Below are 10916 nucleotides of genomic sequence, written 5' to 3' on the forward strand. Positions count from 1 at the left end.
AGTAAGCCGTGACAGTGTGACAGTGAGCCAGCATGAACAATGCAAGGAGCCTGAAACTGAAGCAGCTAAATGGAATTCAGCCATGACTACTTTCATTATTCACACCTGTGCTTTTCCTACATGTCAAAATGTCTGTGGGCCTATTGTATAGCAGTAGACTGCAATGTAAACAGTGCACTGCTGTTTTGATTTAAATTGAATCTAATTTTAAAGCGAGCAATTAACTTCTTTGGATAAAAATAAAAAAAATAAAAATCGAAACCTCATTAACTCCATGTAAATGAAGCAGGCTAATGCAACACATGGCAAAGAGTAACCTGAGAATTGTTGTGAGCCATTTAAAAAATATTCTCCACACACTCTACAGCTGGGGTTATCCGGTTTGATGGATTGCGTTTAGGTTCCACCTACAGTACAGCATACTGACGCTGCATCATAATTATGTAACCCTCATGCTGGCAAGAGTTAAGGTAGCCTACTACAGTATTATCAGTGATGGCAAGTTAGAAGCCATACAACTATTTGATTACATTTTCCAGATTTTAATTGCACAAGTGGCTGGAGGAGAATAACAACAACAACGTGTCTTTGATTTTGGAATCGGATGCGTGCACTCTGGATCCGGCTGGAGATGCGGAAAATAATTTGCAACAGATTCCTCTGCATAGTGGAGGCACTATCACAGACCACGTGAGAGGAATTTTCAATGACGGTCCCCGACAGACCGGTTCATCTCTGCTGGCACTCCTCTGCTGCTGACATGGACTCTTGGACACTATATTCTCTCAGCTTCTCACAAACTGACGTGGAGTGAGGGCGATATTATGTCTGAATGTAACCTTTGATCTTTTGCCGCTTTCTCTTCTTTTTCTGTTCTTTTTTCTGTTTGATTTTCTTCCGCTCTCCTCTCCTCCGCAAATCAAACAGTTAGGGTGGTGGTGGTGGTGGGGGGGGTATGGCTTGGCCGTGCATCAGCAGAGTGTGCTGCCTGGCTCGCTTCTGGAACCAGTTCGACAAATCGGACCTCTCCGTCCCGCTCACCATCCAGAACTACTCGGACATCGCCGAGCAGGAGGTGCGGTCCGTAACCAAACAGGTCTCCGCCTCGGAGCGCGCACCTGGGAATAACTACTCGACCCCGGAACCGCGTGCCGCCGGCGCCACTCATGCGCCCAAAGATGGCCCGGGGACCCGAGGATCTTTCAGGGCACGGAAGGAGGGCAGTTACAAGCCCCGGGAGGACTACCACCCGCCCGGAGTGCCTTTCAACAGTGTTACCCAGTACAAGCAGGATTTCAAACCCTGGCCCATTCCCAGGAAGGAAAACTTCCCTTGGATTAGTAACGGGGGCAGCAGGGCAGACAGTGTTTCGGACAGCCCGGTGAACGGTTACCACAGCCAGGCAACACCGGGGGAGAGAGAGGAGCGGGGCAGGGGGCAGGGGTGCGGGGAGCAGCATTGGATGAAGGAGAGCAAAACCAGCTCCTACAGGTAGGCCATGGCATCGTCTAGTAGGCTACTTGTTTCAGCACCTGTCGCTGTCCACTGCATCGGACTATTGGAGCAGTCAGGAGAACTGCGCGCTGGTGATATGCTGATGCCTGCTTTGATGCTTAATTAGATGCTTTTTAATAGTTAATATTGACTTCCAGGGTCGACCCAGGAAGCCTGAATGGAGACAGGGGTCATCAATAATTCTCTTACACATTTCATATCAATATAAGAGAGAGCTAAAGTAGGAATAGGCTATTAGATTTTGTCCTGCATTTTATTTTAGGTTATATGGAAGTTTTAGAGCAGTGATTCCCAACCTTTTTGGCTTATGACCCTTTTAAAAAAGAAGCAATGATACAATCCCCTGTCATATACAGTAGGTTCCTATGAATTGTAAGAAGTGCAACCAAAGATTTATGTCAGATTTACTCAATTTAGTAGAGTTTAGAGACCTAAAACTGCGCAGTACTTGACAGTAAGGAAAAAAAAAAAGCTTATAATTTGAAATATTTGTTTCTTATCTTGTTAATCATCTTGCAACCCCTCAGATTTTCTTATGATACCTTGGTTGGTCCAGACCTCCAAGTAGATTGGGCGTCTGGACCATCCAAATGAACCTATGTTAAATAAAGGGGTATTTTTGGTGATTTTGTGTCTAAAGCTGCTAGAGACACATTTTTTAAAAAGCAGAGGCTGAAATATCAGGAGTTTTAGTCACTGTGCAAGCTCCAAAAACTGGATCAAACACTTCATATAATGCAATTTCATTGATCTTTCATTAGACCCTCCCTGCCTGGTTAATGCTGACATCTTTTAAACTCTACCTCACAGTCTCTAACCCAGTCTATGTCCTCATCAGGGTTATTTTCACAGACCCCCCCCCCCCAGATAACATTAAAAGACAACAGTTTTCACAAGCTAAGCACTCCCCATGACAAGTACACTGATCTTCACATGTCAAGTCGGTAGAATGCCCCTTTAAGTCACACTTAGATACACTTTTGCCTGTTCTGAGCCTCCATCAGCCCCCTGATGCATCTCTCTTCCTCCAGGCAAGAGTACAGGCCATGGACAGGGGTGAGACCAGCCAAAAGTGCGAGGAAAAATCCTCCAGCTCAATACTCAAGCCCAGGGACAGAGGCCACCCAGGTCCCGCGTGAGACTAGCTACCAGGCTGCCTACAGCGGGGAGCTCCACAGGTCCATTGGGCTGCATCAGGGGGAGCACAACATCGCATCTGCTGCCTCCAACATACAACCTTCTGCTGTCCCCCAGCCCATCCCCACTGCCATGCCACCTGGCAGTTCCCCCGTCCCCTCCAGCATCCAGCAGAGCGTCCCGCCTCAGAGGGCCGAGCTCAGTACAACAACCATGGGAGAGGTAAGCCTGCCAAGACAGCAGTGTCGATCAAATGGTGTATTTACATGATATAGTAAATGAAAAAGCTGGTGTCAATCCTTCAGCTGCAGGAGCCATCCAATGTACATTACAAAACAAAAAAACACATTGGAGGAGCTACAGGTTTAAATTGCAGCATGTTCCTCCTGCAAGTCCTCTTCTCTCATCTCCCTGGTGGCCTGTTGCTGTTGGAGCATTTTAGAAAAGTGATACAGCATTCTGTCCCTAAGCAGCTCAAAGTGACCCAGCTGTTTAAAACAGGCCATGTACTGTGTTAGGTAACACTCTGCTGCTACACTCATTACTTTGACCTGAATAGAGCTTGATGAGAACAGAAAAATGTAATTGGTACTTTTTCCAAGTGTGGTCCCTTTTTATCAGAAAACAAAATAAACCGGTAACAAAATGTATTGATGTCTGTCTAAAAATAAATAATTCCTGACATTTACTAACGTTTAGAGGGAAATCAATGTGTATCTTAATTTGTATTTGGAGTCTAAATTATGAAGAGTCATTCTTATTTTTTTTCTGGTCTAGAGAATATACTATAATACAATAAATATTCACAGCTAAAGTTTTTTTTATTTAACATTCACGTGACTGAGCTATTAAAAAAAAAGTTGATATGGCCAGGGGTAGAACAGTTGAAGAATCACCCAAATATTCACACAAATGTACATTTTGTCCCAGATTTGTGCTCTCAGACATAATGAGACAGAAAGACGGGCACACAAAGAACCAGATGTCTGATTGAAGCACAACAACAACGATAGTGGATTTGCTCAGGAAGCTGCGAACGCATCAGTTCAGTCAGGTCGTTCCAGATTATCGTAGGATAAACTGGGTGAAGGGACACATCCCCCTCTCCCCTGTCCCCTCCCTGGGTGCTGCTGCTCAGGGCAGCGGTTTTGCGTGACAGTAAGTGAGACACTTTTTGGGAATCTCCAGAGGTCAAGTGCCATTCCTCTTCCACACACACACACACACACACACACACACCCCTCGCTGCCATCTGCCAGTGGAGAGCTGGGGCTGGGCTAGGCAGGGTCAGGCGGCTTGTCTGTTTGCACACTGTGTTGCCGAAAATCTCGCACTGAAACGTATCTGGGAAGGTTAGAAAAAGTTTTTTTGTGGGGAAAAGCTCTATTTGCAGCGTTGTCGCTATACCATTGAGGACTAAGGTCCTTGGTATTTTGGGGTTTAAGGAACCTGGGGGAAGTTTACAGTCTACTTTAGTGGATATTTTGTAGACAGATTCCAGTATTTTGTACAATCAAAATATTTGCCTTAATTTGACTACTTTTTCGGCTAATAAATAAATAAATAATCCTTATTTCCCATCTATAATTGTATTCTGGCAATGTGCATAATTAAATGCCAGTGAAAACCATGCGTCTCTGATTTTACTGAGCGTTTTTCCATGGGCTGAGCAAATTGTCCTACTTTTTCTGCGAAAAAAAACAACATTTAAAAACCTCACTGCATTATCTGAAAAAATGCATTGTTCCAAGGCTTAAAACATGCCAGTTTTTCTTTGCTCATGGAGATACGTGGTTTTATATAGAACAGAGACATTCATGTTGAAAAAAAAAAAAGACGCTGCGGACGATAAAACTGAGTAAGTGAAATTAAATAAATGAACACAATGTGAAAATTCAAATACTTGCAAAGGAAATTTGAGTTTAATTATGGGTGCATTACTTGGACTTATGACCTCAGTATTTCTAAAATCTCTGCCCTCAGTCCTGCAACTTCAGAGGTTTAGAAAAAAAAGGTGATTCATTTATGAGAGAAAAATAAGTGGTTATTTGCATAATCTTTTAGAATAATGACTGCTCTATAAAGCTCTTATGTCTCTCAATATCCTGTGTGATGGTGATGGAGGTCAAAGTGAGGGATGTCAATGGCGGGACACAGACTCTATTAATAAAACTGGCCCAGTTGGATTGAGAGTTCACGGCACATTAAGAAGGGATGTGCTGCTGGCAGTATGTTCGCCTGTGAGACTGAACAGTGCAGTCAATATTATACACACGCGACCACAAGCACCCACATGTACATGTGCAGTTTTCATGCAGCTGTACCACAATCTGCCAGTGCGACACAAACCAGCCTGGCAGTAAAATCAAGTTGATCTTAGATAATCCACCCGATGGCCCACTCACTGCCGACTCATTATCGACTCACCGGCCCCCTGCAGATGTGTCTGACCAACCATTACACATCCCACTCCAGTATGCATTACACTGGGTCATGGCACTCTGCTGGCATGTGTCTTTGAGGGCATTCTCAGTTTATGATGCCATTCTGTAAAATACACAACTGCACTAAACTGTTATTACCAGCCGGCCAAGCTCCCTCATTTAGCTTGGAGCAGAATAGACTGACTGTATTTATTCATTAAAAGATTTAATGGTTAAGTCCCATATAAACGGCTGAAATCAGAATAAATCTGCGCTGTGATAAGGGAGTTAGGCAGCCATGAAATTCTCATTATTGCTCAAATCAATCTGTCAAATTGTGTGCTCCCCCACCTACAGTATATAACACATGAAGTCCATCTCAACAGATAAAAGCTGTCTCTAATTTCATGACACCCAGCAGACAATTGGCTGAATAGGACAGGCTGATGTTTTTCATGATGAAAGAGAGACGTGTTTTCTTGAACTCACTGAACTCGCAAACCTGATTTAAAACATCCCAGCGAGGTTGTGAGCTGTCAGATGAGAGAATGAACCTCTGTTAAACCTAAAACTCGACTTGTCTGACTTGTCTGGCTTAAATGAGTGCAGCCCTGTCAGCACAGAAATGTGTGTTAGGATCAGGCATGGTAAATGCAACACAAGGCAAACAGATTTGCAAGGATGGGCTGTATAATCCTGTGTGTGTGTGTGTGTGTGTGTGTGTGTGTGTGTGTGTGTGTGTGTGTGCGTGCGTGCATGCGTGCGTGTCTGTCAGGGATGAGCAAGACAAAACTGCTGAATGGGGAAAACATTTAGCATGCAGAGTGGAAACTTCAGCAGGAAACTCTTGTTATGACAAATAACTTCAGCAGGAAACTCTTGTTATGACAAATTCTTGGTTGTTACATAGTCAGCTTAGGCACAGCAGCCCCCCGAGATTTTAAGATTGCACTCTCAGAGCTCACGGGCAACCGTGCTTAACTTCTGAATACAATGTATAGCAGTGCTGCTGTGATTTTTGTATAGCAGTAACATAGAGTAGATGCACAGTAGAGGGATGGAAATGGCCTTAAACTGCATAAAGATGTTAGAAAACCTGCAGGGACAATGCAGCCTAGCATTCACATTCCTGTTAACTCCCCTGTTCTCTCTCTCCATTATCTCCATGCCAGGATTTCTCCTTGTTTTTCTCTCCCATTGTCTTTCACTCGGACCTCTTCCCTTTTCCCACGCTGCCCGGGACTAAAGAGGGAGAGTCCTGTGCCAAGCTGGCACAACTCTGGCAGGGAGGAGAGGATTGCATTAAGAGCCGGGGAAAGGCAAAAGAAGGTTAAGGGAAAAGAGACAAAGCTCAGGAAAAAAATGAGGAAAGAGGAATGAGATGCAGCGTGTGATAGATAGGTGATAGAGTATGTGAGAGGGAGAGAGAGAAGGGGGGGGGGGGGTGTTAGTGAGCACCATTTGATGGATTATCTGTTAAAGTGCGATGTTGCACCGGGGTTGCAGTCTTCTTTGGCACCAATCTAATTCGGGAGAGAGGTAGACCTGGCTGCTACACAGAGCAGAAAAGCCGGAGTCTATTTTTGTGTGTGTGTGTGTGTGTGTGTGTGTGTGTGTGTGTGTGCGTGCGTGTGTGGGAGGTGGATACACTCACACACCAATATGACTTGCTGAACAACATGAACTGCTTTCTCTGCCACCCACAGCGCTGTATAGTCAAATTCAAAGAGCTGCTGGGACAGCAAGCCGTCAATCTCTCCAAAGACATGCGCTGTGATTGTCTGATATAAGCTGCCCCAGTCCACAGCCACAGTGTCTAAGTAAATTGAAATAGCCTGGCCCATTTTCATTGACAGATCCAATAATTGCTAGAAAGAATATAATATGGGCGACTTTGTTTATTCGCTACAGCCCAGATAGAGTCTGGTCAGGCTTTGAGAACCGCTGCCATCAGCAGAACAGGACAGCACTAAGCAGGAAATAGCAACACAGTCCAGGCTGCCAGCGCTCTGACAGCAGACCTGATGCTTCTTGACGGCACAGCCAAAACCAGTCTCCTCTTATTTCATGGGTTCAGTGTGAGCACCACAGCTGCTGCCCTCTCTGGTTTAATCTCACTGATCACCTTAAAAGCTGATGTTTTCTTTGTTTCTCTCTCTCTCTCTCTCTCTCGCTCTCTCTCATCCCCCCCCTCTCAGGAACATCTGGTGAGGACCAAGTTCCCTCCAAACTCTTCTGCTGTCTTTCAAAGCGGGCCCAGGGTCTTCAACATCTGACAGCTGCTCCGATTTCCAACCATTCCACTAAAGAGCGGTTTCAGTTTTTAGGGATCAACAGGAGAATGATGTTTCAATGAAGTCCATTCCACAACACAATAATCTATGCGAGGGAATGTATATTGTTGTGAAGCCTGTGGAGCTGCAGCGTCAGTATCCCAAGTGAAGAGAGGTAGATAGCGCCCCCTCCTTTTACACTCCTTCCTGCCCTTGTTGCTATGGAAATGAATATGCATGTAACTAAACAGTTTTAAAACTAGCTTTTTTGTTTTGCTTTTGCAATGTGCAAGAAACTGGCTGCTCTGTGTTTGTATGTGTGAGTTTGTGTGTGTGTGTGTGTGTGTGTGTGTGTGTGTGTGTGTGTGTGTGTGTGTGCACCTGCTCATTTGTCCTTTTATTGTACATAATGTTGAGTCTGCTCCAATAATGAATGAACTGGTTTGTCATTAAGTGTGTATGCTTAGAGTACTATATTGCCCTTTGGTGTTCTGCTTGAAATCTGCTAGAAAGTAAGTTATTTATTTGCTCAGTATTCAATTAGTTTACTATTTCACGTAAGTATTGTTTGGTCTATTATTTTGTAAATCTATTGTTAAAGACAAATAAATATATAATGTAAGTGAAATTACAATAAAAGAATATTAGGTTCTTAGCACGTTCTATGAGATGGCTATTTTTCTCTGCAGTTTTTCTTTTATAGTATCACACAGCTGTGGGCGTTATTAGTCATTTTGAGGATTCTCTGAATTGAGTACTGATTGCAATTAACCACTATGATACCTAAGTTCAGGTTAATGTGAAAGTAGATGAACATTTTGTCTCATACTTGAACAATAAAAATTACAGTTTGAGTTAAATGCAAAGTAATTAGGGTAATAACAGGATACTTATGTTCTCTTTATAGTCAGTGCTCAAGGGTCGGTACACTCAAATTGAGATTTCTGCCTTTAAGGCAGACACGGCAGGCAAAAACATTTGCACTGGTCAATTTTGAGATTTTGGGCTATTTGTCTTCAATAACATGTTTTCTTTCAGACTTGTGGTGAAATAAAGTCACAAAAAATACACATTTAGGTCTTTATTTTACTACACTGTCTGTTTGTTTGCGTCGGTAGATTTCTCCTAAATTCAACAAAAGTTGGTGTTCTAAATCATCACGCTGCTCCGCGATCGCTGTCTGCACCCTGTCATCACATATATCGTTGGAAAGCTCTCTCCATAGACCTTATATAAGAATGGACCAACAGATCCCGTTGCTCTGGACGGAGACCAGTGAAGGATATTAGAAGCACTTTTCCGGTGATGGCTGAGCGTTACTGTGCAGCCTCCAACTGAGAGAGACGACGTAGATGTGACGTGAGCAACCTGTCTGAAAGTTGTAAGTCTTCTGGTAGCTGTGCCAAGAGAAATCTCAATCATTCCCAATCTAGCAGAGACGGAGAGTGTAGGTATATGTAAGGAGATAACATGGAGACAGGCTAATTATTGCTAACTAAAATGCTAGTTAACATTAGTAATTAAACTTAAACAGCTAATGGAAGTCCAAACTGCCTGCGAGCTTCTCCTGTACTGTACGGTAATTCCTCTACTATGCAACATAAGTTGTGTGGTTATGACACAATCGTTAGCCTATTTTTAGAAAAACGTCTGCTATGGAGCCATAACGTGAGGTACAAGGTAATGGAGCCTTTTATACATTGTCATGTTTCTTTAGAAATAAACAATGGACAAATAAAGTCTTTAAACGCTTCAGATGTAAAGTTATTCGCTGTCAAAGTGACGTCAAAATGAATGGCAGTCAATGGAATGCTAACGGGAGGTGATCGCTTTGTAGCATCAAAATGGCGCCATAGGAGATTCGAGCTCCGAAGCGAAGCTTACCCCCTTGGCTCTCTCCTGTGCAATTCTGTCGGATCCAAATATGGTCATTTCCTTTTTATCAGCAACCAATCGTGAAAGTAAAAGGGGGGGGATTGAACTCAAAATGCGCAATCTCATTGGCTGATGCCAATTTCTGACAACGTGATTCGTTCAGAATCCTCACGTGACGTGCTCTCCGCGGTAGCTCAAAATGTCGAAAGAAGTGCGTCGAAAACGGTCGAAAATCACCTCAGAGAAGACGAAAAAAACTAAGACAGCAGATGATGAAATGCCTTCACATAGTACGTCGATGTTTAAACTGTCGTTCAGAAAACAGGAGTGTTCAGACAGCGGCGGTACTCTCTCTCTCAAAGTCATAGCCTACATGTCATATATTAAATATGTCACATATATACTACATTGTACTGATCAGGATACAACACACTATATTGCAAAACAATTACATTACAACAGTTAGTTTTTGTATAATATAATTACTATATAATAGGCTACTAAACAAATCTGTTATTTTGGGATCCTAAAGTGGTGGTGAGTCCCTCAGCTTGTGGCAGGCAGATACATGTTTAGCTGTCAGTGGAGCGCTGTCCCTTTTCCTAGGAGAACTTCCAGCTTCTTTTCTGGTGTTAACTTTGGGAAGTTTTATTTTTTTGGCTATTTTTCCAAGGTGTAATTCTCTTAGTGAAGATAGTTTTTCCCAGTGGAGGAGGAAGTGTATCTCTGTTTGACCCAGTTGGTGGTCACTGAGCCTGTATTTAGTCAGGATCCGTCTCTTCTTCGTATCTCTGACAGTATGAAGATAATGTGTCAAATAACAATTTAGTCTACGTTGTTTGCGTTCTCTAATGTTCGAAATATTGGTCTTTTGAATGATTCATAATTAGTTTTGTTCTGCTGTGTTACGAACTAGTGCTGATGGGAGCCTGGTTAGTTAGCTTCACCATCAGCTGACTGAGGGGACTGTTTTGTGGGGAAAAGTAAGCTGGAGGCAGCAGCAAGTATGGCCATCTCCACCTTGATGAAGGTGCCTCTGCCATGCTTTCTGTTATGGAGAAGTTGTGGCTTCAGAGCACAGTTGTGACGGTCAATTCAATGAGAGAAACTGATACGCTCAGGATCTCGAAAGCTGAGGCCGTCACAACTGCCAGTGTAAAACATAGGCACAAGAGAATATACATATGGTGCTGGAATGGACAGTTAGACTTTAAAAAAGCTGTGACATCTATTGTTGGTCTTGTTCTTGGTCTTTTGTTGGCAACTTTGTGCATGATACGCCAATGTTAATTCATTGAGTTACTGCAGATGTAGGCCTTATATGCCTGCCATTTTATTGAATAATCAATTTTCATAAGCTTGAAATATTCTATATTATTATCACTAAGGGCCTGAGCATTTATTCTGTTTTTGAGCAATTTTTCCAATAGAAATCCACTATTTAAATCTTTAAATGCCGTTTTCTCAAAATGAGTTTTTTGTCATTCTCCAGTATAAACATCTCAGCCTATGTAGCACCTATGTACACCAAACTTTCCAATTATACACTTAGTAGTATTCTGAAGATATTTACAGAGGGATTTGTTAATAAATCATTCCTGGCCTGATTTATGTGACATTTTAAGCAAAAAAACATGGCGAAAATTGATTTTTTTAAGGCTATGGAGAGTATATTTTGATTTCCTAGGTAATG

The 10916-nt window shown here is 42.8% G+C and overlaps 1 protein-coding gene across 1 annotated transcript; it reads left to right on the plus strand.

The window, feature by feature from the left end:
• Positions 1–470: 470 nt before the first annotated feature.
• On the plus strand, positions 471–8003 carry map6d1 (MAP6 domain containing 1). Its single transcript, XM_078263611.1, has 3 exons — positions 471–1491; positions 2547–2874; positions 7274–8003. The coding sequence occupies exons 1-3, from the start codon at positions 956–958 to the stop codon at positions 7349–7351; spliced, it is 942 nt and encodes a 313-aa protein (XP_078119737.1). The 5' UTR covers positions 471–955; the 3' UTR covers positions 7352–8003.
• Positions 8004–10916: the final 2913 nt, after the last annotated feature.

Source organism: Sander vitreus, chromosome 12 (assembly GCF_031162955.1).
Source record: "Sander vitreus isolate 19-12246 chromosome 12, sanVit1, whole genome shotgun sequence".
NCBI classification, from domain to species: Eukaryota; Metazoa; Chordata; class Actinopteri; order Perciformes; family Percidae; genus Sander; species Sander vitreus.

Coding starts and splice junctions, on each gene's coding strand:
- map6d1 (XM_078263611.1), top strand. CDS start 956: ATGGCTTGGCCGTGCATCAGCAGAGTGTGCTGCCTGGCTCGCTTCTGG. Junction 1,492..2,546: donor AGCAAAACCAGCTCCTACAG/GTAGGCCATGGC, acceptor CTCTTCCTCCAG/GCAAGAGTACAGGCCATGGA. Junction 2,875..7,273: donor GTACAACAACCATGGGAGAG/GTAAGCCTGCCA, acceptor CCCCCCTCTCAG/GAACATCTGGTGAGGACCAA.